This window comes from Zosterops lateralis, assembly GCF_965231275.1.
Source record: "Zosterops lateralis genome assembly, chromosome: 20".
Lineage (NCBI taxonomy): Eukaryota > Metazoa > Chordata > Aves > Passeriformes > Zosteropidae > Zosterops > Zosterops lateralis.
In genome coordinates this window covers 8,225,203-8,251,884 of record NC_139780.1, presented here as the reverse complement: position 1 = coordinate 8,251,884, position 26,682 = coordinate 8,225,203, and the positions used below count along the sequence as shown (strand labels likewise).

At 53.2% G+C, this 26,682-nt stretch overlaps 1 protein-coding gene across 4 annotated transcripts in view; it reads right to left on the bottom strand.

Annotated features, from left to right (window-relative positions):
• Positions 1-6,037: 6,037 nt before the first annotated feature.
• Positions 6,038-26,682, bottom strand: part of KCNT1 (potassium sodium-activated channel subfamily T member 1) — a gene marked incomplete at both ends in the record, with an annotated part of 80,905 nt that continues 60,260 nt past the window's right edge. For 2 of the 4 annotated variants that reach the window (XM_083876038.1, XM_083876039.1), the window contains 28 exons: positions 6,038-6,158; positions 7,042-7,126; positions 9,650-9,712; positions 11,612-11,915; positions 12,795-12,815; positions 13,147-13,275; positions 13,932-14,015; positions 14,113-14,214; positions 14,983-15,094; positions 15,285-15,419; positions 15,688-15,759; positions 15,942-16,132; positions 16,213-16,318; positions 17,006-17,222; positions 18,727-18,965; positions 19,087-19,236; positions 20,325-20,433; positions 20,609-20,717; positions 21,075-21,138; positions 21,304-21,440; positions 21,855-22,019; positions 22,117-22,297; positions 23,302-23,396; positions 23,800-23,883; positions 24,210-24,284; positions 25,052-25,111; positions 25,274-25,322; positions 26,228-26,284. In XM_083876038.1, the coding sequence (XP_083732164.1) occupies positions 6,038-6,158; positions 7,042-7,126; positions 9,650-9,712; positions 11,612-11,915; positions 12,795-12,815; positions 13,147-13,275; positions 13,932-14,015; positions 14,113-14,214; positions 14,983-15,094; positions 15,285-15,419; positions 15,688-15,759; positions 15,942-16,132; positions 16,213-16,318; positions 17,006-17,222; positions 18,727-18,965; positions 19,087-19,236; positions 20,325-20,433; positions 20,609-20,717; positions 21,075-21,138; positions 21,304-21,440; positions 21,855-22,019; positions 22,117-22,297; positions 23,302-23,396; positions 23,800-23,883; positions 24,210-24,284; positions 25,052-25,111; positions 25,274-25,322; positions 26,228-26,284 (3,316 nt within the window). The remainder of the gene's footprint in view (positions 6,159-7,041; positions 7,127-9,649; positions 9,713-11,611; positions 11,916-12,794; positions 12,816-13,146; positions 13,276-13,931; positions 14,016-14,112; positions 14,215-14,982; positions 15,095-15,284; positions 15,420-15,687; positions 15,760-15,941; positions 16,133-16,212; positions 16,319-17,005; positions 17,223-18,726; positions 18,966-19,086; positions 19,237-20,324; positions 20,434-20,608; positions 20,718-21,074; positions 21,139-21,303; positions 21,441-21,854; positions 22,020-22,116; positions 22,298-23,301; positions 23,397-23,799; positions 23,884-24,209; positions 24,285-25,051; positions 25,112-25,273; positions 25,323-26,227; positions 26,285-26,682) is intronic. The other 2 variants (XM_083876041.1, XM_083876040.1) reach the window with 1 other exon arrangement.

Below are 26,682 nucleotides of genomic sequence, written 5' to 3'. Positions count from 1 at the left end.
GCATTCAAGTGCAATTTCTTTCTCTCCAGCTCTGTCCATCAGTCTGTGTGTTCCATGTGCTGTTTTGCATCTGTACCTGGTGTGGTTTTGTCTCGTTTTCATCCTGCTCTCAGGTGGGGGAAGAGTTCAAGCTAAAATAATCTGAATTTGGAAAATACTAACTTAATTTGGAAGCCTTCACCTACACTGGAAGGGCTGAATGTGCCAAGAAAATAAAACTGATTTTTGTTCCTACTGCACTGGGGAGCTGAGTGTAGAAATCTCTGGAGTTTCTCTTCCTACAACCAGGGCTTTGGGGCTGTAGTTTGAAATAAGAATGACAGGAATTACTTCTCAGGAATTGAATTTTCCATTCCTTTTGCTTTCCCCCCCACAAATCCCCAGAACAGATTACTGGAGCAGTGTCAGACCTCCCCAAACCCCCTCTCTTTCTATTTTATTTAATTTATTATTTAAATATAGCAATGAATGAGGTGTCTCCTGTTCACTCTGAGCTGATTGTCCTGGGAATTTGGTCTCTGCTGCTCCCACCCCTGGAATGGAGCAGTCCTTGTGCATGTGGACTAAGCTGTTATCCATGCTGTGCTTATCCAATTAAGTGGCTTGCAGTTAATTAGGGGGTTAAATGTAATTAATTTTCAGCAGTTGAAGGAGAGGCAGGTGGCTGAGGGGGGGTGGGTTTGCGGGTCAGGACGTGTCAAAAATTCTTGGGATGAGGCTGTGCTAGGATTCTCCAAGGACATGGCTCAAAAAAGGAGATTTTGGAGAAATTTGGTATTATTTTACTGCTGTTGATATGCAGAACTGAAGAAATTCGGGGAGTATTTTGGGGTTGGGGTTGTGTGCTTCAAATAAGTGAAACTTTATATAATTAAGTTCTTCAGACCAGGTCAAAATTGGAATATTCATATGATCCACTACAATTAAGTGTAATTTCCACATTGCATTGAAAAATTTACAATTAATTCCAGATTACCACTCAGACATTGGACTTCTCTTACCATATAGTAAGTAAAAAATAATTATAAGGTTTTTTTTTTAAATGTTATTATTCTAAAAAGAAAATATTTCCCTGAGCTTTCTGTTGCAGGTTTGTTAAGGCTTGGTTTGGTTTTAGAGGGTTTCAAGCTTCCTGTGGGCCTGTAAAAATGTGTATTTTTACTCTTCAGCTCCAAGTGGTAAGTTCAACTCTTCTTTGAAAAAATTAACTGAAATTTTAAAGGAAAATTCCATTCCAGAACTGGAATTTTATGCTGCTTTCCTTTTCCAGCCTGTGCTGAGCACCGGCACATTCCTGTTGTAAAAATTACGGGGTGGATTTAATTTGCTTGTCTGTGCTAAATATAAATTCACTTTTATCTTGGTGCTGAAATCCTGTCATAGTTTTCTGATCCATCCCTCTGAACTTGTTCAGAAATAAAACATTTATTGTAGTGGAGAAAAAAAAAACCAAAAACCTCTGGGGAAGTGTGTGCAGCAGGGATGATGAAATATTCAATATCCAGCATTTGTTAAAATTCAAATGAGGCACTTGAATGGTTTGAAGCCCATAAATCTCCCAGAATTATTGTGGCATTACCTGGAAATCTTAGCAAAGGAAAACCTCTTTCTTTTGACTCTTCAAGGGAATAACCATAAAAACTCAATCTACAGCAAAATAAAAAATCCTTCCTAGAATTTGGTTTCCTTTTTGTTTCCCAGCCACACTGACCTCATTATTTTTAATGTATATTTTAGTGCTCTAGATTTTTTTCTCTGCTAGAAGGAATTTGTGGTGTTAGAAGCTGATTTTCCTCAACCGGAGCAAATATTTGAATGAATTTTGGTTCATTTTGCAGAGTTATTTCCTCTTCTTTTCTGTGTGTGCTGCTGTGGAAGGTGGAACAAGAGGAAAAAGTGAAGAATCCACTGCTGGAAGTGCTGAAATCCCCTTGTGCAGAGCACTAAATCCTGTTCAGCAGCCTTGGAAGGGTTTTCATCCACTGAGAGCTGCTCTTGGTGGTGTTAAAATTACCTTATTTTGGGTGTAATCATTGCAAGTCGGTTGACCTGGAAAATCAAGAGGATTTTGTTCTCCATGTACAGATTTATCTGGTTTAAAGCCAATAATTAAAAAGTAATTTAGGAGGGACTTGGCTTCCTGCTGTCCTTTTACTTGCAGCTTCCTCACGTGTGTGTTCAGCCCAGAATTATCTTCCCTATTTAAGGGATTATTGCTTGTGCCCTTTTGTGTGATTTTAAATAAATAGATTTTTTTACAGTATTTGCCTAAAATGCTGAATAAAAACAATCTCTGCTTACCTGCTTTTGATGTCCAAGCTAAAATCTTTGTATAGGAGTGTAACGTGCTCTAGAAATATTGGGAAATATTGGAAAATTGTGGAAAATAAATACTGGAAAATATTGGTAAATAAATATTGGAAAATCTTGGAAACTTTGGAGCCAGTGACAAATTTTGAAGTGTTGGGAGGTAGAAGATGTACTGAATCTTGGCTAAACATCAGATTTAAAAATAAAGAACCTTAAATTTCTACAAACTTTATGCATTTATTAAACCATAGAAATTAAGATTAAATAAATTAATAAATCATCTTTTAAAACTTCTCTACTACAGCAAGCCCTTTGTGCCTGAATGCACAAAGAGTTTGAAAACGAAGTTAAAAAATAAAGTTGGGAAGAGCATCCTTGAACCTCAACTTAAACCACATCATCCCATGCTTTTTAAAACAAACTCCTAGAAAAAAACCAAAGAAAAGTCAGACAGCAGTGTCTCCTGTTGCTGCATGCAGCTCTTTTATTTTCATTTATCTTTACAGAAATGTGAAGCATCTTCACAAGAATTGTACAAAACCCTCTCCCCTTGGCTGGCTGCAATCCCAGCAGAGCAGCTCCCGGAATTCGGTGTCCGAGAGGAAAGACGGGAGTTGCTGTTGCTGATAAAAATCCATGCAGGAGCTGAGCTTGGAATAAAAACGTCCTGTCCTATAGAGATTAAATAAAAAGGGGGATAACAGGAAATAAATATGCTCATAACATTGGTTGGAGTAGTTGAGTTTAATGCAGGATATGTGGATTTAGTCCATATTGAGCGTATCAAACCGTTAGTGGACACGGAACATGCGCCGGAGCCGTTGCTGGAAAACCCCAAAATATCCCAGCTGTCCTCGTTTCTGCATCCCCCAGGGCCTGCCAGGTCTCTGCATTGGAACACAACCATTTCCTCCAGAAAATGGGAATTTTTTCCACAGTTGGAAGCCTTTCTCCTCTTCCCATGGAAGCTCCTTGTGCCCCTCTCCTCAGGAGCGACTCTTGTCACTGCATCGACGTTTCCAGGACCATTAGAAAAATAAACTGCTTTTGTTTTTACATTAGTATTGTAGCTCAGGCTAAGGAATTAGAAAAAAACAAACAAACCCTTGGTTCTCAAGACTTGCATTGCCCACAGGTGAGTATTTACAGGGCTTTTCCCCATCCCATGGGAAGGTCGGCTGGAAATTTACACCAGAGAGGGAACGCCGAGGGTTTGTACACGGAGCTTCCGCTTCAAATACAGGGATTGTGTACACTGAACAAACAGAAGCATCGTCAGAAATACAGGAATATCGAGGGCATTTTGATAGTGTCACAAACCACACAGAGGCTTCAGTCCTTTGGGCATGTGCTTTCCTCTTGGGATCGTTTTCTCCTCAGATTTAGGGGCAGGAAGGAGCTGAAGAAGGAGGGACCCAACCCCACAGCCAGTGGAGCCTCTGGAACACAGATTTGGCCACATGGCTGACCTGGCTGCTCAGGGCTAGGGGGTGAAATTTTAAGTAAATTAAGAGGTTTTAAAAGAAATTAAATTTTCTTGCCATGGGAGGGTTGAGCTGAGGAGCTGCACTCACTTCCCTGTGCGCTCACACACAGCTCACAGCCAAACAAACAAAAAATCATAAAAATCGTATGTTCCCAGTAATTACGTGCAAATAATCACTCCTTTTATTTGGGGTCTGAGCTTTTGTTTGTTTGCTGGTTTGGGGTGTTTTTTTGACCTGTAATACTGCATTGTTCTACTCTCCCTTGAAAGCAAAGTGGGGTTTGGAAAATGATCCACATTAAATGCCAACACTTAAATACATTAATATTCCATGAGCTGAACATCCTGAGGCTTCAAGTTCACACAGAGCCCATGTGTCCGTTTGTACTTCAACCACACCCACTTCTTAACCTACAACTTCTTTTTGCCATTTGAAATGACAGATTTGGCATGTGAAGCCTCAGACAGAAATAAATAAAACATGAGCCTGCCTTAACCAAACAGATACAAAACTAATCATTAAAATCCATCAAAACAACCCCAAAAAGCTTTAAAGACAGTTCTGTTTGTGCCCACAGCTCAGAGGGGTTGGAGGGGTGCACTCATTGCTTTTACTGTGGTCCCTCACCCAGCCTGGGATGTGCCACCACTCAGAGGATCCTGACTGGCACTTCAGGAAAAAAACCCCAAACAATAATTTAAAAGAAAAAAATGGACCACAAACCTCATCTCCAGGCACAGCAGGTCTCTCTCAACACCCTCTTGAGGTGATACCAGCCTTGGCACTGGTCCTACCCTGGGCATCTCTATTCTCCCTCAGGGCCACAGGTAGGATGGGCAGCACATCTCCATTGGCTGGAGCATCTTCCCAGCTGTTTAAAACTCATTTTAAACAGGTTTTGGCTTGTTTTCTTTTTTGTTTTCTTTGTAAACATTGATTGGGGATGTATTGGGGAGCAAATGCTGAATACTAAAGGCAATAAACCATTCAGCTGGCAGCAAGTGCAGGAAGCTGATGGGATTTCATGGCCATGTTGTGCTTTACAAGCTCCTTGCTAAAAAAAACCCCAAAAAACCACATTGGAATGGGAAGATATGAACAGAAAAGTATATAAAGTTAACGACTCAGTTATTCACTTGGCAGTCAAATAAACCTTTTCCACATCAGTGTTGTAGAATGTGCAAAAGTAGATGAAGAACACATCTGGTGTTTGTGGTGGCACCAGCTCCCTGCGGCTCAGGGGGACGTTCATGCACCTCTGCTGCAGGGGAACACGGGGACAGGGGGTGCGGGCTCGAGCAGGGGGGGCTGGAGCTGCCAGGGGACCGTGGTGGATGGAGGGACAGGCAGAACCCGCTGCCTTAACGGCGTGACCGAGCTGTGACCACGGGGAGGGGAAGGACAGCAGGACACGGCCAGGACAGACGGGGGATGGACCCCAGACTGCCCCGGCTGGAGGGGAAAGGGCCGAGTGGAGACACCAAACCACCACCCGGGTGGGCGGCCCTGGCCAGCCCAGGATAAACATCCCCAACTCCCCCAGGCAGCTCCGCTCCAGCAGCAGCACGGGGGGACACAGAGGTGGCACAAACCCAGGGCTCAGAGGCACTGCCTGGCCTGGCTTTCAGTCCCCTGGGCTTGGCGTGTTTTGGTTTGTGAGAAGCCACGAGGGCAGAGCAGCCCCTGCCATGGCCCCACCCTGTGCCCTCCACCCCTCTGAGCCACGGCCACCACAGCCCTTCCCCAGCGTGGAAAAAGAGGATGAAGAACATGAGTTGGGTGAAAGAGCAGAAGTTTGGGTACCCTGGGCGACACCTGGCGAAGGAGGAGGAGGAGGAAGAGGAGCAGGTTTCGGTGCAGTCTCACTCTCGCCTTTACCAGCCCCATAAACGCAACCACCCTGCACCATCGGGGCCACACCAACCACAGCCCTGCTCCCGCAGGGTCATCGGCGTCTGGGCTCAGCCACGTCCCACCAGCACCAGCGAAGACTTTCTCACTAGTTGCGGTATCGGTATAAAAAGTTAAAATCCCCGGGGCGCAGGGCCACCGGCTGGGACGTGTCCGGCTGTGCCGCCCCTCCCGGGGCTCCGGGCATCCCTTCCCGCAGAGCCCGGCTGGGCACGGCCTTTCTCCGGGGCACCGCGGGCAGCAGCGCCTTCCCCTGGGGCTGGGCCGTCCCCTCCTTGCCCGCCTGTCCCGGAGCCCGGAGCCCGGAGCCCTCGGCGCTCGGGGGCTGCTCACAGCTGGGTCTCGTCGCGCGTTTCGGGGTTGCCGGAGCCCAGCTTGTTGCTGCAGCTGCTCTTGCGGCTGTGCCCGTCGTTGGCCACGTGGGCCAGTGGGTCGGAGCGGATCAGGTACCTGCGGGACACAGCCTGGTTACACCGCTGGGCACCCCCAGAGCCCCCAGTTCCCCTGGAATCGAGGCCAGGGCACAGCCTGGTTACACTGCTAGAACCCCCCCAGGTACCCCAGAATTGAGGCTGGGGCACAGCCTGGTTACATCACTAGAACCCACCAGTTTCCCCTGGAATTGAGACTGAGGCACAGCCTGCTGGAATCTTTGAGTTCCCCCTGAATTGAATTAAAGCTGGGGCACAGCCTGGTTACTCTGCTGGAACCCCCCAGTTCCCCCTGAATTGAATTGAGGCTGGGGCACAGCCTGGTTACATCACTAGAACCCACCAGTTTCCCCTGGAACTGAGACCAGGGCACAGCCTGGTTACATTGCTGGAACCCCTCAGTTCCCCTGAATTGAGGCTGAGGCACAGCCCAGTTACTCTGCTGGAACCCCCCAGTTCCCCCTGAACTGAATTAAGGCTGATGCACAGCCTGGTTACACTGCCAGAATTCCCCAATTCCCCTGGAATTGAGGCCAGGACACACAGGGATGCCCCACAGGGCTGTTCTGCTTGCAGAGCACTGCAGTTGTTTGAATCAGGGGTGTTAAATGATAAGAGCTGATCGTGGAAACGCCATAAAATAATATAAATAAATATATAATATAATAAATATATAGGAGTATATAATAAATAGTCGGGAGTTATTCCTCAGCTGCTCAGTGGCAAAAGCCAAAGGAAAATTCTGTGCTGCCCGTGAGGGGCTGGAGTGGTTTGGGCACTGCTCGGGAACACAGGGAGGGGGAAAGAGGCAAAACCCGTGGGTATTAATGAGAAATCATGGGCAGCAATGGGCTGGGGACAGCTCAGGCACCGGGGACAGTCTGGGGTGAGGTGACACCTACACGATGTCGTTGAGCTCCAGCCGCGTGTCCGGGGGAGGGTTGATCAGCACGTAGGACAAGGTGTTCTGGTGGTCGTTCATCTCATCTGCAAGAGCAGGGACAGGCCTGGTGAGGGAGGGACACCCCCACAGACACCCCAACAGGCAAGGTGACAGTCCCCTCCTGGCTCTCACTCCCACAGGCACAGGGGACCCTTCACCAGGACAATGTCACTGCCACCGGGAGGGCACCAAGAACTCACTGCCACCTCCCTCCTCACCTCCCCAGGCTCTCCCCCACCACAGCACGGCCCAGGGGACTGGCAGAGGAAACTCTTCGTAGCCCCCACTCCCCCCCAAAACAAAGTGAGTTGTCTTACCTTGGTTGAGTGCAAAAGAGGGAACAGGTTAGTCCTGCTGTGTCAGGTACAGCACAAGTCCAAGCACTGGCTCAGGGCAGCTGAACCCCCCCGGGGCCGCCCCAACGCTCTGCCCACCCCTCCCCTTCAGTTATTCAATTTAGCATCACCCACACACTGGATTAGTCCACGGATTGTTTCCTTCCCCCGCCCAGGGGAAATCACCTCCGTGGAGTTTCAGAGCCATCAATGCCATTTTGGGGACAGCTCCAAACCACAGTGACCTCCCAGGGGGGCTCAGGACCACCAAGAGCAGCACCCACAGGGGGAACGGGGGGGTCTCGGTGACAGGGGGGCCCCTGTGCTTCCCGAAATAGCCAAGAACAAGATCATGGTGAAATGGATGGGGGTGCGAGGCTGCGGGCGCCGGGAGGGGTGGAAGCTGCCACAGGTGACACCGAGTTCCAGACGGGCTGATGGGGGTGGATGGACAGGGTGGAGAGGGACGGACAGACGGACGCCGGGGCAGCGTGAGGAGCACGGCGGGACACCAGCTCACTGCAAGGCTTGTCACTGGGACACCTCTCCAGGCTTTTGGAAAGGCCCCTCTGAGGTGCAAATGGAGCGAATGGAGCGAATGGAGCTGCTTTGGGGGGCAGCAGGACCAGGACCCGGCCACTGGGATGGGCATTAACTCCAGGCTGGGGGCTGCTCCCTGTGGCCTGTCCTGCTGCTCCCACCACCCCGTCCCTGCTGTCTCCCTGCCTGGAGTGGGGGATCCCCCAGTCAGAGGCTGCCCTGCCCATGGTGGGCACAGCCAGGGTCTCCTCTCCTGCCACAGCAATGACAACAGGGGCCAGATCACCCAGCACAGGGGTGAAACTGCTTTTCTCCAGCCCTCAGGTGCAGCTCCAGCCAGCACAGGAATGCAAACAGCTTCCCTCCAGAGGTGCCTTTGGGAGGGCACACCCTGATGGGCCCTGGGGCACCCCCGGGGCTGGGCTGTGCCTGTACCACCTCCAGCCGTGCTTGCAGGGGACACCACACCTTTGTTTTGCTGCTCAGACACATCCCTGGCACCTCTGAGACCACAGAAGGTGCTGCAGCCGGGGGGACCTGGGACCACCCTCGGGGAGACGCTGCCTGGGAGCCCCAGGCTGTGCCAGGGTGTCCTGTCCTGGAGCCACCAGAGGGTTTTGGCCATCCCAGTGCTCAGCCTTACAGGGAGACAGGGATGGGGGTGGCAACGGGGGCACACAGACCCTGGGACCCGACGGGACACACGGGGTTGGACATGACAGGGGGGTGGGGACGGGCTCTGGCTCTGGGCAGGTTTTTCCCTGCCCCATGGAAGTTTCCTGACCCCATCCAGCCCAGCCAGGCCCTGCTGAGCACACCGAGTATATTGCTGCATCTGCACTGCCCCAGGCAATATACTCTGCTGGCCTGGGGCTTCCATGAGCCCCAGCTGGGGCTGCCTGGCTGATGAATGACACACTTTGTAGGAAAATGCCAACGTTTCACCTTAAGCCTGGACTAGTGGAGACAAAAATGAAGCTGGGATGGGCTGTTGCTGATCTTGGGGCTGCTGCAGTAAAAAGGAGCCTTTCCAGGGTTCCACCGTGGTGAAAAGGGGAAAAAAAGATGGGAAAACCTGGCAGGTCCCACAGAGCCCCACAGGGTGCCTGGGGTGGCTGCAGCACCAGCGGCCCCTGTGGCTGCTGTTGCTGCCTCGGGCTGAGCCCAGCATCCCCCATCAGAAAATGGGGTCTTCTAATGCTGGAGAGGGGTCCAGGAAGGCAAACCAAGGGGTGCAAAGGGATTTTTAAAGCGCTGGCTTGCCCTGGACTGTGGCTGAGCCAGCAGCAGCTCCAGCATCTCATCACAACATGCACAGGCAGCTCTGGTGCACTTGTCCCCATCCTTGTCCCCTCCTCAAGCTGCCACTGGCCGCACAGCCCAAAGCCACCTCGCAGAGCCATAGAGGGAGGGTTTTGTTAATGAAAGCCAAAGGCTGTGATTTCCCTGCAGGAATTCAGCTAAAAAAAAGGCTCCCTGAGGTTTCTATCTCCCTGATCAGGCAGAGCCCTGTGTTTATGCCACCACCACAGGACACTGATCGGTTTTCCAATGCCACCCAACAAAATTAGTGCTGAAAGCTCGGGGATCTAAGGTGAAAACTGGCAAGGGTGAGGTTTGGGCTTAGCTGGCATGATCTTGTTGTACGCTGCACGCCATGAGTCACGGGGGACTCCAGGGAAAGGGAATTACCTTGCAAATATCCCAGGTTTACCCGATTCATCACATCACTGGCTGTTAAATTTGCTACATCCTCTACAGAACATACAGGGAAAGGCACAGACATAAACAGAGAGAGAGAGAGAGGTCAGCAAGCCATGGTTCGGCAAATATCAGAGACGAGCTCTTGCGCTGCAGCGATAACGTGAGCAAAAGAAAAAGGAGAGGGGCAGAAGGCAGAGCAATGTTTTTCCATGGGTATCCAGACAGTGACAGTGACACACAGTGACAACACACAGTCCCCAGCACCGCTGGATGCCCAAGGAGCTGCTGGTCCCCACACTGTGCCCAGTGTCCCTGTCCTGGGCCCCCACTTGTCCTTTCTCCTGCCAGAGCTCCTCCCCAGTTTGCTTCAACCAAAATTTGCCAGATGGGCCAGGACAAGGATGTCCCTGACCTGACCCCAAGCTGTGCCCTGAGCCTCACCAGCCCCCCTGGAACTACAATAGAAACTTCTGGGGCTGGGAATGGAGGGAAAAAAGGAGAGGGGGGATGCACCACTGCAAGCCCTTGCCTGGCAGTTCCTGTCCTCACTCCATCCCACCACAAGCCAGCTCTCCTGCTTCTCCCTGGGGATGCTGCCAGCATTCACAACCACCCCCTGGGCCCCCACTCCAAACCCCTCCTGCACTGCACTTCTGGACATTTCTACTCCTCTTTCCTCTGCCTAGATGGGAAAGGAGGAATCCCACCCCCAAAATCAGCTCCCCTCCCAGCTGGGGCTCACTGCCAGCCTGAGTGTGGGCAGGGGGTGGACGGACACTCTTGGAGGATGGAGCAAACAAGCAGCAGCACAGGATGGCTTCAAAGAAAGACAGAAAAAAAAAAAAAACCCCAACCAAAAAAAACCCCAAAACCAAACCAAACAAACAAAGGGAGCTGTGGGCTACAGACTTTATCATAACCAAGGGGTGGAGCTGTCCAGGGGGACACAGATGCCAGCACCGACGGGCAGCTCAGAAGCTTCACGAGAGATGCGGCTGCACAGAGGGGCCCTGAGCGCTCTGGCTGTCACAGCCACACACCCGCGTCACACGCAATGAAGCAACTCAGCCCTGCAGCTACCGAAATGTTTTCCACGGAAGAGCCCATGACGCATTAAAGTCTGTAACAACAGGGGGGCTGCGCCGGCTGGTGGGGTTTGGCCTGTCCCTGCCGCCCTACGGGGGCTCTGGGGCACAAAGGGCGGTGCTGACCCGGGCTCGGCTTGTCCTGAACCACCAACTCTGCACGGCCGGAGAGCGGGGGACAAACGGGGCCTCGTGTCCCGAGGCCGTGCGGGGACAGCGGGTCCTGCTGCAGGCACAGGGGACTCACTCTGCCACTGCCAACTCCTGCCTGGAGCCATCCCAGAGCCCAGGGATGGGGGGGCACCTGCAGCTGGCCGGGGGTGGCAGGGGAAGGGGGGGATCTGCGTGGCGGGACCCCAGCCTGGAGCCGCTGGTCTGCACAAGCACAAGCAAGCCGGGGAATGAGGCAGCGCTGGGCAGCGCCGCGCTAAGCTGGGCATGGGGGTTTAGGCTCGGCACGGGGGTTTAGGCTCGGCATGGGGGTTTAGGCTGGGCATGGGGGTTTAGGCTCGGCACGGGGGTTTAGGCTCGGCAGGGGGGTTTAGGCTGGGCATGGGGGGTTTAGGCTGGGCATGGGGGTTTAGGCTCGGCAGGGGGGTTTAGGCTCGGCAGGGGGGTTTAGGCTCGGCAGGGGGGTTTAGGCTGGGCATGGGGGTTTAGGCTGGGCATGGGGGTTTAGGCTCGGCATGGGGGTTTAGGCTGGGCATGGGGGTTTAGGCTCGGCAGGGGGGTTTAGGCTCGGCATGGGGTTAGGCTGGCTCAGGGGGGACGTGGCGCAGGGTCAGGCTCGGCCGGGGGTTACCTGAGGAGCCCGAGGGCGGGAAAAGGCACCACCGCAGAGGCAGCTCGGCCGCACGGCACTTACCGTACCCGGTGGTGGGCAAGCCCAGGTGCTTCATACGGTTTTTGACGAGCTCGGACAGCTCCTGCCGCTCGGAGCGGCGGTACAGGCTGAGGCGCTGCTGGCTGATCCACTCGGCCGTCTTGCTGGAGTGCTTGTTGCCCTTCCTGCTGAGCCGCCGTGCCCACTGCATGCTCTTGCGCCTCAGCAGAGGGTGCTCCGACTGGTCGCTGGAACACGAGTTCCGGTGGTGGCTCGTCTTGATGCCCCAGTGCTCCTTGACGTCCTTCGTGTCCTCGCAGTCCTCAACATTGATTGAGATCTGTGACTGGAAGCCCAGCAGGTCACGCGGGATGGGGGGCGGCCGGGGAGGGTTTGGCCGGTGCCTGGCAGGGTGGGATCTCTCCCACGGGCTGGGGATGTTCCTGTGACCCACATGGGCTCTCCCAGCACTTCAGCTCTGCACTGCAAGAACCGCCTGGCCGGCAGATTCCACACAATCCAGAAGGGTTTGGATTGGAAGGAGGGTTAAGCTCATCTCGTTCCACTCCTTGCCATGGGCAGGGACACTTTCCACCAGACCAGGCTGCTCCAAATCCTGTCCAATCTGGCCTCAAACTTCCAGGGATGGGGCAGCCACAGCTTCCCTTGGATAAGCAGCGCTGAGGGGAGTCTTGTGGGCACCTGACCCCTCACTCAGGATCACCTGTGGGATATCTGCCCAAGGAGCAGCCATGCCCTCATCTCCCTCTCTTCCCTCCCACATCTCCCTCTCTTCCCTCCCTTCCCTCTGTGCTGCCACATGTCTGACCCAGCAATCCCCACTGGTGAGCAGGAATTTATTAATAAAGCCTTTTAAAAGCACCTCAAGGAGCTGGGTTGCATTTAATTAAATGTCAACTTTCAGCTCCCTGTCGCTGCTTTTCCTTACAAAGTTGAAAATTGAAGGTATTTAAAAAGGGCTCCTGGCTCCTCCCTTGCTCCTTATCCCAGTTAATTACATCAGGACACTGAGGACTTTTCCCGGAGCTCTGAGGCTCAGCCAGTATCTCCCTTCCATGGGGACAGGCAGTGCTGTGCTGGCACTGGGGCTGAGCTGGCACAAAGCACAGGGTGGCTCTGGTGGCCAGAGCCAGCCCAGGGATCAGCCACAGGGGAGGGGACAGGACAGGGCGACAGCACCCAGTGGGGCACGAGCGTCACTCACCTGCGCTCTGATGTCGTGGGGCTGCAGCAGGGGAGAAAGGAAGGGAAAGCCAAGAGTCAGTTCAGCAAAGGGGAAGCCCTGCTGTGCCCACCCTGCTCCCCAGGGTGTCCAGTGGTGCAGCAGAGCTGTGCCAAGAACATCCAGCAGTGCCTGGAGAGATGGGCACTGACCCTGACCCAGCTGGGGAACCAGGACACCAACAAAGCCAACACAGAAATTCCCCTTCCCGTGTTCTCCCCTCCCTGCTGCTGCTGCAGCCAGGCCTGAGGTGCCCCAGGGACCAACACCCTCCTGGATCCCAGGCTGGGACCACCAGCAGCCCCTTTCCCAGCACACAGCACCGTGCCCCCACCTCGGAGGTTGCGAACATGTGGGACTCTGTCCTGTAAATCCCGATGGGAATCTCGGCACTGGAGGAGCAGAGCTTCTGGAAGAGGCGCCCGTACGTCCGGATCCACAGGTCATCCTCTGTGATCTTCATCTGAGGAGCAGAGGACAGACATGAACCCCCCCGTGCACCTTGAGCTGCTCCTGAGCTTCACCCCAGCTCATCCACGACAATCCCAAAAGTGAGCTGGACTCCACAAGAAAATCAGGAGCAATTTCTGACCCCAGCCTTCAAAACAGGGAGTTTAATCCTTGGCAGCTCTTGGGCTTGTGGTAACACTGAGATTCCCCAAAATGGAGGGGATCAATGGCAATGCTGCTCCCCACCCAGTTCTGAAGAAGTGGGGAACCTGATGTTGTTTTATACTACAACGACACAGACTTTGAGTTTCCGAAGGCTGAAATTACTCTTTTATTTTTGGGATGTGTCTTCTTTATATACTATTTTACACAGATCAATTTGATTAGTGACAAAAAAACAAACTTCTTCAATCACACTGGTCAGACCAGAGGGACATCAAGAAGAAGTCCCTCCCAGGAAAAGGAACGAATAACAAAGTAACAGTTTGCAAAAACACTTCTCTTGTTTATAGAAAATTCCCTGAAAAAAGAATTTCAGAAAACCAAAACATTTCAGGCACGAAACCAAGGCTACAGGAACTCTCCCACCCCTGAGCAGAGGGTGACAGATGCCACCAGCTCCAGGACAGCTTGGGCTGATGGTTTGACCCCAGGGGACTTGGCACGTACCGCACAGAGGTACCCGGAGCCCGGCGTGGTGTCCAGGCCCAGCAGCAGCCGAGTGATGGTGATCATGTAATCCTTCACAAACGACTGCGGAGACATTTGGGCAGGAAAACAAGGAAAGGTTTGCTCAGCTATTCCCTGGGAGATGCAAAGGGGAGGCCACAGCTGCAGGGCTGAGTCTCACCTGGTAGAGCAGTGTGTCCAACATGCTGATGCTGAACACCCTCCCGGCCGCGAAGGGCAGCCGGAACATGAAGGCCAAGTTGGAGCCGTTCTCTCGCTCCCTCTGCAAGAAGAAAGGCAAGTTTCAGCTCAGATTGCACAGAAGCTTAGAGGACTCATGGCAAAGGTTGTGGGTTTAACTCCACACTCTGAGGGTCCAGCCTTGCAGAAAAGTGGCTATAATAATTAGCCAGACCGCTCCTTGAAGATGCTTTGTAAATCAAAAGGTTTAATAAGGAAAAAATAACAAAGTAAACAAAACATTGCAGAAAACAAATTGTTGCAGAAAACAATTAATAATAACAATTTAAATAATAAAGCATACACAGGTGTCTGAGAAAACCTCGCTAAGACATCTCGAAAAGCCTTTTCTTTCTTTTTTGCTCTTTCTTAAATACTGAATGTTTTAGGAGGGATAACCTGGCTTGAAGCCAATAGAGAGGGACACAGGGTTTGAAGAACAGTGACAAGATCCAATAGATGCTTCTCTCTGGCACTGAGCCAGTCCTTGTCAGAAGGCTACGGAAGAATCCAGGTTCTTTACCTTAAGGGGTGAGCTTTAAACTGTCCCTAAATGGAAACATTTGCTGGGTGTGTGGGGTGCATTACTACCAAAGGGAGGGCACAGATGTAAGGTTTCTGGTGGGTGTGGCAGGAGGAGACCAGGGCAGCATCTTTGCACTGTAGAAAAGAGGATTTTTTTTCTCCACAGAAATGTGTGAGACATGATTGGGTTTTCTGGACATGGAAAAGCACAGAACTTGGAGGAGCCTGAATGCAGTCAGTCACTGTCAGTGGTGATTTCCCAGGCCAGGGAATGACTTCCTCTTACCTTTTCTAGCTTGGAAAGGGCCAGAGAGTAACTGTCCTTTGCTCTGAACTGCATGAATCTCATGTTGGAGGGGTGGGTCAGTTCCGTGATAATGCTGAGGCTGGGGAACAGCCTGCAAGGGAAAGAAATCTGTTGTCCTGCAGCTGTCTCAGAGGATTTAAAACCTGAGGAAGACCACAGCCATCCCTGTCCTGCCTGAGGTCAGAAACAGCTTCCTACAGCAAACCCAGTGCCAGATGTGTCCCACTGTCCCCAGGCACTGGCACCCTTCCTGGTAGTGCCCAGCAGTGGTCACCCCTCACCTGAACATGGTCTGGACGTTGACAATGGTCTTGGCATCTGCCATGTAGTCCTCCTCAGCACTCATGGTGCTCTCCTTGTCCACCACCACCAAGTTGTCAGCGTAGATGATTCCACACTGCAGCAAACTGTCCAGGCTGGGCAGTTCCCAAAGAGAAGAGCGCAGGGTCAGCCCTTGGAAACGACACAGGGAAGCAGCACAGGGGTTCCATGGCGAGCCCAGGCTGCTCCCAACCTGCTCTTCACCTGCTCCCATCTCCCAGGGAGGGGCTGACAACCCGAGAAGCCCAAGGTGGGCTCAGCTCTATGCTACCAACCCTGGGGCTTCTCGTGGGGTGACTCAAAAGTCTGGGCTGGGCTAAACACAACAATTCAGGCTCGACAGCCACAGGTGGAAACACCTACTTGTCAATGGTGCCCTCCATGTAGTAAACCATGGGGAAGCAGCAGATGGCCTCCAGAAAGTGGTGCTCAGGCCTGGGGGGAGAGCCACAGAGAGCGAGGTGGTTCAGCATGTCCACGCAGCAAAGACAGACACAAAACCCCAGGGCCAACCAGCCAAGGTACCCCACAGTGGCACTGGTACTCCCTCACAATCCCACCCCACAGCACGAGATGCCCGTGGAAAGGCAGGGAGGGCTCTGTGTGAGGGAGAACACCCGTGGAAAAGTACTTGCTTGTTGTCCAGCAGCAGCACGATGGGGTTGAGCTCCTTGCGGGAGCGGTAGTAGGCCCGCAGAGGGACGATGAAGTTGTAGAGCCCGTTCCCAGCTGTCTCTGCAGACACGATGATCAGTTTGTTCTTGAACCCATAGGCTTTGGCGTCCTCGAAGCTGTTGTGTTTGCAGCCCTGTGCAGGGACAGTGCAGGGACTCAGTGGACACGTCCCAGGGGGTTCAGCCCCAGGCAGCCCCCGCAGCCCCTCCACACCTTGTCCAGCCTCAGGCAGCAGAACGGGGCTTTCTCAGGCAGGAGGTGGCACAGGGTTGGGGAGCTCCCGATGTAGGGTGAGTTTGGGGGGTAGCCCTTCACGTACCTGCAGCAGAGAGAAATCTGTGTGAGGACAGGGGAGAGCTTTCCTTTAATCCAGTGCTCAGATGTTGGGGAAATCCTTCAACAGCAACACTGGCAAATGCCCTGCAAAACTCTCCTGCAGCAGCTGGGAATTCCCTGAATATACATATTTAGGAGTATTTTTTGCTGTGCAAAGGGCCATGAGACTGTAAAGATGCAGGAACAGGGCACTCATAGAGAAGCCAAAGAGGCTGAGCCTGAGCATCCCCCAGGAGCCTGCCATGTGCCCTGGTCCTGTCACTCTGATTTTTCAGCCTTCTGATATTTACATTTTCTACTGGAGCTTTTTCATGAATTGTAACATAAACAAAGAGTGATGTTTTGTAAATCATGCATTCCTTCCAGGGGGAAGGACAAACTGATGGACTTCTGGTTTGACCAGTGGGATCAGAGAGATGGTAACCTCATCCCCCAATCCCTGATCAAACCCCAAAAGCTATAAAAGCTCTGATCCCGAAATAAACTTCCTTTTCTTTCATTCTCACAAATTAACGGTGTGAGTGTAATCTTTTCATGTCCATCTGGTGACACTGGCCCTGGTGTCTCTAAACTGGAACAAACCGGGTGCAACCACAATGAACCAGAATCAACCAAATCAAACCAACTGGAGTAAACCAAAGAAGGTCCCTGCCAACAGAGAGCCACTCACTCCACAACTGCCGACCCCTCCTCGTCCGACTGCGTCATCTCGTCCTCGGACTGGTCACTGAGGAGGTCACAGGGCAGCAGGGACGAGGTGTCAGCCAGCTCCAGGACGGGGGCGATGCTGGGCCGGCGCGTGCCCGAGCCGTTCTCGGCCGGCAGCGCCAGTTTGCTGCTGTTGGCGGGACGGCACTCGGTGTTCTGCAGGTCCATGGCCACTGTACCTGGACACGGCGGGGAGGGAGCACAGCAAACACGCTCTAAGGGGGAGGAAAGGTCACAAAAGCCTCCTGTCCTCAGGCCCTGCACAGGGATGAGACAGCCCAGATGATGCTCAACAGTTTGTGGGCAGGGGGAGTGCAGGTGAAGCCCCCTCTGGTGGCCTCTGCTGCTGGGTGCAGCATCTCCCCAGGGCTCAGCTGTCCCTGGGGTCTGTCCCTCTCTCCCTTCTCCTCACAGCTCACCCACCTGCTGCTCCCTGCACTGCCAAACCGGGCTCTGCAGGAGTTTTTGTTATGCTGATGAATCAACCCTGCAGCCCAATCCCTGCCTGAAGCTCCTCGTTGGGTTCTGGGAGACACCAGCCAGGTGAGGAACCACATCTGCCCTGGCACTGCCCTTCCTGTGGATGTCCCTTTGCCCCAGGGAGAGACAGGCAGCAACGCTCTCATCCACCTCCCTCCCACATCCCTCCTGATCAGCTCCAGGTCTCAGAATCTCAGATCCCTTAAGGCTAGAAAAGTCCTCTAAGATCTAATATCTATGGAATTGCAACCATTCCCTCAGCACTCTCAACCTGCCACTGAACCATGTTCCCAAGTACCACATCTACACATCATTTAAATCCCTCCAGGGATGGTGCCTCCACCACTGCCCTGGGCAGCTGTGCCAACGCTTCACAACCTTTTCTGTGAAGGAATTTTTCCTAATATCCAACAGGGGACAGGAGAGACTTCCTCATCCTGTCCTCCAGCAGCTTCCAAAAATCAAACACATTGATGGAGTGTCCCAAGAAGCAGAGCCCAGGCCCTGGCCTTGCCAGACACCACTGCCCTGCTGGCACCCACGTCATCTCTGTCCCTCCCATCACCTTTGCCAAAGGTCCCTCTGTGTAGGAGCCGTGTGATGAGAGCTGTGACAAACACGGCTCAGCAAAGAGCTCTGTGGCTTGCTGGGGCATAATCAATGCAAATTGCTGCTCAAGGAGTACAAACACATAAATTATTTGCCTGAAATGTAATGTGCTCGTGTGGCTCAGCTCCTCCAAAACTTGTTCTCCCCAGATACAAGGGGGAAGTAATGACTCATGGTATTTTTCACTCGCACAAATGCACCGCTTGCCGTGGAGAAAACTGCACTTTTCCTCAGCTTGGGAATCATAAACGTGATTTAGGATGTGCCCCGAGGCATCTCTTCTTCCAGCCTTGGAAATAATTGAGGGCTAAACCCAGGCTCGGGGCATTTATGCAAATACCCTTAATGATAATGGACATTATGAGGTTTAATAATGATATTTGAGCTTGCTGAGAGCACCCAGGGTGGAAGGAAACGTGTGTTTTCCTGGTGAGATGACTGAGAGAGAGGATGGAAAGGAGTTTTCAGCGGTGAGGGAGCACAGCAAGGAGTGTGAAAAACAGACTCAAACAAAAAGTGGAGGAGGAAAGGAACCCAAAGGTGGGGAAGGAGATGGAGTGGGGTGTGCAGGAGCCCCCTGAGGCCCTGACTCACCCATGCTGGCGATGATGCTGTGCACGGGCAGGCGGGAGGGGCCGTCGTAGCTGCCCCTGCCAGCAAAGCCCTTCTTCTTCTGCTTCTCCTCCTGCTTGAAGATGAAGGCAGAGTTCTCCTCCTTGGTGATGTTGATGTAGAAGCAGGTGTCCGACGCTGCCATGATGTGCCTCGGCCCGGGGTTCAGCAGGATGCTTTTGTTCTCCTCCCTCCGGATGCCGATCAGGCAGACGCCGTACCTGAGCCAGGAGCAGAGGGTGGGCACTCCCAGCTGGAGAAAACCCCCTCCGGGCCATTGTCCCTGCACAAAGGACCCCCCAGGCATGCAGATCCCCCTGCCCATCGCCCCCCTGCCCTCACTTCTTGTGCGCGTGGAAGGCGGCGTAGGTGAAGCTCTTCCCCTCGTACTCCATGAAGAATTTGCTGTCGCCCATGCGGATGTGATAGACCTCATTGCCCGAGCAGCGCCCGTACATCCGCTGCCACTGCTCCGGGGACTCCTGGCCCTCCCTGCAAACACAGCAGCAGCATCAGGAGGGACCCACCGCGGCTGGGATGGGACCCCTGGAGCTGGGATAGAGCCCTGGAGCTGGGATGAGACCACCGGGGCTGGGATGGGACCCCCAGGAGCTCAGATAGAGCCCTGGAGCTCGGACAACCAGGAATGGGTTGGGACCCCTGGAGCTGGGATGGAAACTCTGAGGCTGGGATAGAAACCCTGATGCTGGGATAGGACCCTTTGGATCTCAGATAAACCCCTGGAGCTGGGATGGGACCCCCAGGAGCTCAGATAGACCCCTGGAGCTGGGATGGGACCCCCAGGAGCTGGGATGGGACATCCTTGTCCTGGCACAGATCCTAAAACTCCAGCCAGATCCCAGGGCAGAGCACCAATAATCTCTGGAGCTGCCCTGGAGCCCGACAGCAGGGAGGTGACAGTGACACATCACCACGAGCTGTTGGTGCTCGCTGAGGACGAGCTCGTTTTCATTTTGGGTTTTAAGAGTCTTTTTATCTAACGAGGGCTCCTGCAGAGTGCAGAGAGAGGGTTCAGAGCCCGTGTTGGCAAACAGCTCTAAACATGGGGCGAGAGACATCTGGCAAGGATGTTTCATAACTGTTTTGATGGCACTTTACCCAAAATTCAGACATTTCTGACCGGCCAAGGGGTGCAGGGCACACGCCACTGCTCTCCTGTGCTGGCAGAGCTCCTCCCAGCCATGCTGGATATATACCCACCGAAAAACCCTGCAGGCTCTGGGGCTGCCTGTGCTGTGGATTCACCTTCCTGCCAGCAGGACCGTGCCAATACAAAGATATTTTTATCTCCAGTCTCTGAAAAGTTGGTGTTCCCCAGCCCAACTGCACTGCTGTGGACCCCTTACAATAAATGGGCTTTTGCTCTTGACCTGGATGGGGGCCCCAGACCCCACTGTGCTCCCCAGAACCATCTCAGACCCCCACCCTCTCCCCCTGAGCTCAGAGGCCTCAGTTCTGCCATCCCTCCAGGCTCAGGCAGGGGTAGGGGAGGGCAAGGATGAGCAGGAACAGGCAGGGATGAGCAGAGACAAGCAGGGGCAGGCAGGGACAGCACTCACTGGCCACGGGAGGTGTGCACCAGCAGGGTGATGAGGGTGGAGGTGGCAGGGCAGACACAGTTCAGTGCCAGCATGGCGTATTTGCACTCCTCTTCACACACCACATGATCTGAAAGGCAGAGGGACCATCACAGAGGAGAGGGGGATACAAGGGTTCCCTGGCTGGCAGTGCCTGGGAATGTGGTCATTTTGGGATGCTGCTGGGCACTGGGTGTTCCCTCCTCCTGCCAATCCAGGAGGGCTCTCAGCTGACCAAGAGCTGCTGTGCAGCTGCTCCAACTCACCAGCAAACTTGACATGAAATTTATTTTCTGGCTTTAAGATCTGAACGTAGAGAGGACAGTTTGGAGCAAAGTCTTTGACAGCCCAGGCCCTCAGGATGGTCTGGTGGTCCTGGACAGGGACAAGAGCAATAAGACCTACTTGCTTGATGGTTTATTTTCCTCAAAGCTTCTACACCTGGGATGAACTGCAAAGCACCCAGCCACCCTGGAGACATACAGTAAGGGTTCCTCCTGGCTCTGCTGCTCCCTGAAACCCAGCACTGATGGGACACCAGCAGAAGAAAAGTGAGCCCACAGGGGCTCAGCCACCAGTGTGCTGCTGCACGTCTCTGTGCCATCCCCAGGGTCCTCCATGGCACTCAGACCCTTCTCAGCATCCTCCTTTGCTGGGCACAGGTGAGACCAACATCCTCCCAGTCCCCTCTGCCTGAAAACTGCCCCATCCCCATCCTCAGGCTGGACTCACCGCCGCTGTTCTGTCCACCTCGTTTCGGCTGCTGAGAATGAAACAAGCTTCTCCATTGTCCATCCTGCCAGGACAGAGAGCAGTGACCCCATGAACTCCACGGGCCCACAAAGCTGGGCACTGCCCACCCCAGCCAGGCCCCCTCCCAGCCCCAGCAAAGGCCCATGGGGACACAGCTGGGGTGACATTCCTCTCCAGGAATGTATCTGCAGTGTGTCCCTCTGCTCACTTGGCTCTCATGAGGTCCTGGTCCTTGAGTGCAGAGCCCTGGAGGTAAATGACCCTCTGTGACCACAGTGGGATCTGCAGCACCCGCCGCACCTGGATGTCCATCTCCGTCGGGCACAGGATCACCACGTAGTAATCCTGCAAGAGAGAGGCTGCTGTGGGTGCTGACAGCCTGGTCAGAGAGGGGTTTTTAGGTGTCAGGCAGCAGCAGAGCCTGTGGGAAAGCAAGTCAGGGAGACTTTCCCAGGCATTGCAAACAATTTCTAATTTTTGCACCTGCTGTTTTCCTATCTTGTTTACTTGCAAAGATTTTGACAAAGAGGTTGGTCTGAATAACCAATCAAGTCCAATTGTATCAGAACAAGGCATAAAAAGGATGTGCTTTTTAACAAACATTGCTAGATGCCCTCCAAGAAGATTTGGAGTGACATCATTATTTCAGCCGTCCCAAATACAGTAACGACAGAATCCTGCTGTGAGCCCAGCAAGGTGTGTGAGACCCAGCAGAGTATGACAACACCCAGCAGAGTGTGACAGCAGCCTGGTCCTCACCTGCAGGCGTGGGTGGGCATAGAACTCGTTGAGGAAGTCCATGAGGAGGTCAATCTTGAGCGAGCTGACACAGAGCACCACGTGCTTCTCCGTCTGCGCGCGGTGCCGGCTGTAATTCCCCCCCGACTTCTGCCTCTCCATCCACAGGTAGACGAGCTCCTCAAACTGCAGAGGGCACGGAGCTGATGTCCCCGTGGGCAGGGCTGCCCCGGGCTGGGCTGGGCTGGGGGTCCCTGCCCACCCTCAGCTGCTGGGGTCTCACCTGGAGCGGCAGCACCACCAGGGCCACGCAGATCATGATCACCACGAGCAGCTGGGAAGGCCAAATCTTTGGTGTCACGTCTCCGTAGCCCACGGTGGAAAAGGTGACGATGCAGAAATAGAAGGACTTGAAGAGAGAGAGCTTCTCACCTGCTCTTTCTAAGTGCTGGATGCCGCAGGTCCTGGAAGGGAAAAGCCTCATCACAGCAGGGGCTGGCCTGCCCAGGACATGGGGCAGTAGAACCCCATAAACCTGCAGCTCAAAACCATCCTGCTGAACACAAGTGTCACCCAAGCCTTCCTGGGCCCAAACTGTACCCCCAAATCATCCAGCAGCAGGGCTGGGAGCACCACTGAGCTCTGAAATAGCATTAGTCATCCACATCAGAGCATCGTCTTTATTGCCAAAAACTCATGAGCCTAAAAGCCTCATTTCCTCTCCATTCAGCAACTTAATGGTATAATATGCCTCAAACCCAGACCAAGGGAGCCAGAGGAGAATTCAAAGCCTAATTCAGAGCTAAATAGCCGGTGATGAGCTCTGCTCCCACTGCCCAGAGGAACACCCTTGATGCTGGCAATGCACAGGGTAAAGGGCCCAGTTAATTAGCAGGAGCCCCAGCGGCCAATTACACAAATGAGCTCAGGAGCTGTGACTTGTGGGGGAGGAAGAGCTCGGCTGGACCCTGGGAGTGGATGGGTTCTGGTGAATGAGCCACTCCTGGTGAATGAGGGGATGACATCCCACACCAGGCCCTGGGGGAAGCTGCTGTCCCTGCCCTCAGCACTGCTCTGACACTCACAACACCCTCATCCTCACTAAAACTTTCCTGTTAAAACCCTAGAATGAGGGAGGATCTTTAGTTTGACTTAGAAACCCCCTCACAGTGTTCTGTGTGCCGGGGGATGAAGCAAAGCAGGGGAAGGTGGGAGCCCTGCTAGAGCCCAGTTCTGCCACAGCTGGGCACAGCTGGATTCCCGGGGTGGGCACAGCTGGATTCCTGGGGGTGGGCACAGCTGGATTCCCGAGATGGGCACAGCTGGATTCTCGGGGTGGGCACAGCTGGATTCCTGGGGGTGGGCACAGCTGGATTCCCGAGATGGGCACAGCTGGATTCTCGGGGTGGGCACAGCTGGATTCCCAGAGTGAGGAAGGGGCTTTGGAGAGCTGGAGAACAACACTCACCCCGTGAAGACGAGACACAGGAGGGTGCAGATGAGGATGAGCACCTGGTTAAACATCGCTGACTGTGTCCTTTGGATGGCTCGGTGCAGATCGTTCTGGGGGGAGAGGGGAGGGCTCCCACCAGCTCACAGAGCCTGAGGGAAAAGCCCCCTCCAAGCACCAACTGCTGCTTTACTGGCTCCAGAAATGCCCTCCCCAGGGAAGGTCAGGCCTGGATTTAGCCCTTGGGAAGGGAGGTGCATTCCCATCAGCAGGTCTGGGATCTGCTGTGGGGTGAGACAGCTCCAGAGGGGACAGGGGAATGGCTGGAGGACCTCACCCCTGTCACTGTGGTTCAGACACTGAGGGGTTCCTGTTCACAGCCTGGCATTCCCAGCCTGTCATTCCCTGGCACACACCAAGCTCCAAATCCTGCCCCAGAGCTGGGGGCAGCCAAGGGTCCCTCCCAGTCCTGCTGCCCTCCACATCCCCCAGGAGCTGACAACAGGGATCACTCACAATCATGTTCTCCAGGGCATACTTGGCCAGCCAGCAGTTCAGAAACACAGGAATGAACAAATTCCGCAAGGGAGGCCAGAATATCTACAAAAGCAAGAGTTATTCGCAGAAAAATCCACAGTCTTTTAGAAAATAGAGCTATAAGCAGCCAATCCTCCCTGTGTGGAAGGATCCAAGTTGAGCAGGAGCTGCTCTGTTTCCCTGGCTGCAGTGAAGCAGCTGGAAAGGGAGGATGGGTTTTGGGATAACACTCCAGAGAAAGTCATTATATTGTCAAATACTGAAGGAAAAATTTCCTGCCAGCCTTAAATACCATTTGGCCAGACACCCATTTTTCTTTATTTCACCACCAAAATTACTACACTTACTACACTTAGAGCTGCTTTCAAATGTCACCGGGACACACTCACCGTGATGATGAATGGCACCGTGTTGATCATCTCCAGGATGAAGGAAATGCGAAAAATCTGCTCCCAGATGTTCCCCTGAGGAATTAAAACCAAAAAGGAATCAAATGAGCTTCAAAACTTGCTGGAGGACAATTAAAACCATCACACTCTGCCACAGACCCCGCTAGATGAGGGAAATATGGAGGGAAATACAGTGCAGGAACCAGGAGAGGAGCCAGGGGAGGTGGCAGACACTCTGGGAGCAGGAAACATTCCCAAACTCCTCAGTCCTCTCCACAGCCACTGCATCCCTCTGTCTGTCACTGCTGCCACCCAGAACTGGGGGACAATGACACTTCATGCAAGGACAGAGGGTGACAGTGACAGTGACAGCTCCAGACTTCTGGCACTCAGAGCGGGGGGTGACAGAGGCTCTGAGGCTCTGCTGCCAACCCTCCCCTGGCCCCTGGGAAGGTGCCATTTGTTAAGGTCACTTTTTGTGCCCATTTTAAGGGGCTTTGGTCCAAAGGAGTCAGCTTGTGCCTGTCCTTGTCTGGCTTGGAGCTGTGCCACTCCTCCGGAGGCAGCAGAGCTGGGAGTCGCCCTGCCGAGCTCAGGAAACTTGGGATGTGTCAGCCTGACACTAAAACCGGTGAGCCTGCCTTAAACAGGTCTGAATTCCTGAGAAAGCACGGAAAGAGGAGATTCTGCTCTGCACAACGCTCATCCAGCAGCCCGGGGGGGAATGAGAGAGGAAAACACGCAGAGCTGGCTGAGACATCACCGAGACAAACACCCTCCCGGGATGCTGCGGGCTCAGACAGCCCCGAGCAGGAGAAATCAACTCCCGGCTGGGCTCTCACCTTGTAGCTGAGATAGATGAGCAGCATGGTCTCCAGGAAGCTGATGAGAGCGATGCTGACCTGCAGGGACACACAGGGGAGGCTCCCAGGGGTCTCTCCAGGTGTTGGCAGCGGATCAGAGCTCTCCGAGCCCCCCCTGCCCCCCTGGGGGGGTTCACAGGTGGGGCAGAGCTCCAAGCCCAGCTCCTCTGGGCTCCTGCACACCCATCCAGGGCTGCTCACCTGCACGGCCCACAGAGGGGTTTTCCTGTCCACCCAGAAGATGTGTGACCTGGGAGAAAAACCCAGAGGTGTTATAGATGCGCATTATAAAGTTGTCATTTCACAAATATTGGAATGAATACTATATGTGTGATTGTACTGTGTTGTGTTTTGTTAATAGAGTTCAGAAAAGGGATGAATGTATTTTCTGATTATGGCATAGTGTAAATAGTAAAAAGATTTTGTTTTTTCTTCTTTGTGACTTCTAGACTGACCAAGCCAAAAAGTATAGGGGAAAGGTCATCACCTCGTAACCCTGCATGAAGGCTGCTAGATTTCTGGGGTTTTTATCAAAATGAAAAGAGCCAAAAAACCTCAAGAAAATGATTTATAAGACCCATGTTACCAGACAGAGTGGAGCCACCCATAAATAAATCTATCAAATAAAATCATTGGGGATACTTGAAACAGAAAAGAATGTTTTAATATCTATTGAATGTGTAAAACAGCAATCCTTAAAACACAGTAATTGAAAGAGGAGGGTGTGCTTTTTGGTGAGGCACCACAGCTGGAACATTTGCCCTTTCTATGTCCTAAATGTCTATTTTTGGTTTTTTTAATTGAATTTATAATTTTTAAGAGAGAGTGGAACTTGTTTTTCACAGAGAGGACCTCAGCTGGGGCCCAGCTGTCAGGGTCTTTCCCTCCACTGAAGGCAAACCCAAGGCCATGGCTGGTTCAGGAGCTGCTCTTCCCCCTTTCACAGTTTTCTCCAGCAGCCGCTACACTGGAAATAAACATTCCCAAGGGAGCAGCCACTGGCACTTGCCAATGGATTTGATTCTGCGGTGCTGCTCCACATCCCTTGAGCAGCCCCAGCACCAAGAAGTGACCTCAGGCAGCTGCCACCCTCATCCCTCTGCTCCCACATCCTGCCAGAGCTGAGCCAGAGCCCTGGAGCAGCTCCCCACTCACCAGTTTATGTTCGTGGACTGGTTGAATGTTGTGTAATTCTGCTTTTCGCATTCCCAGCTGGGAGAGAAAGAGCAGGGAAAAACTGTCAGTGGGGAACAGAGGTGCTGGGGTTGATTCCCTGGGATCACCAGGTGCCCTCACGGCTGAGGGAGCACTGGACAACATTTCCCTGGATCCTGATTCCTATCAGGGCTTTGCACAGGCAAAGTCTCTCCCAGGCATCCCTGAACATCTCATTGCTGGAGGATAAAACCCCTCGGGTGCTCCAGCCCCACTCAGAGATGCTGTGGAATGCTGATTTTCCCTGGCACAGTGCAGAACTCAGGGCTGCAGGGAACTAGGAATTACCAGGTTACAATTAGCAAAAAATTGCTGAGCTGCAGCTTCTGGGACAAGGCTGGCTGGGCCCTCAGCATCCTGCCAGGCAGGCAGCACCCAGCCCAGCTTCCCCAGGA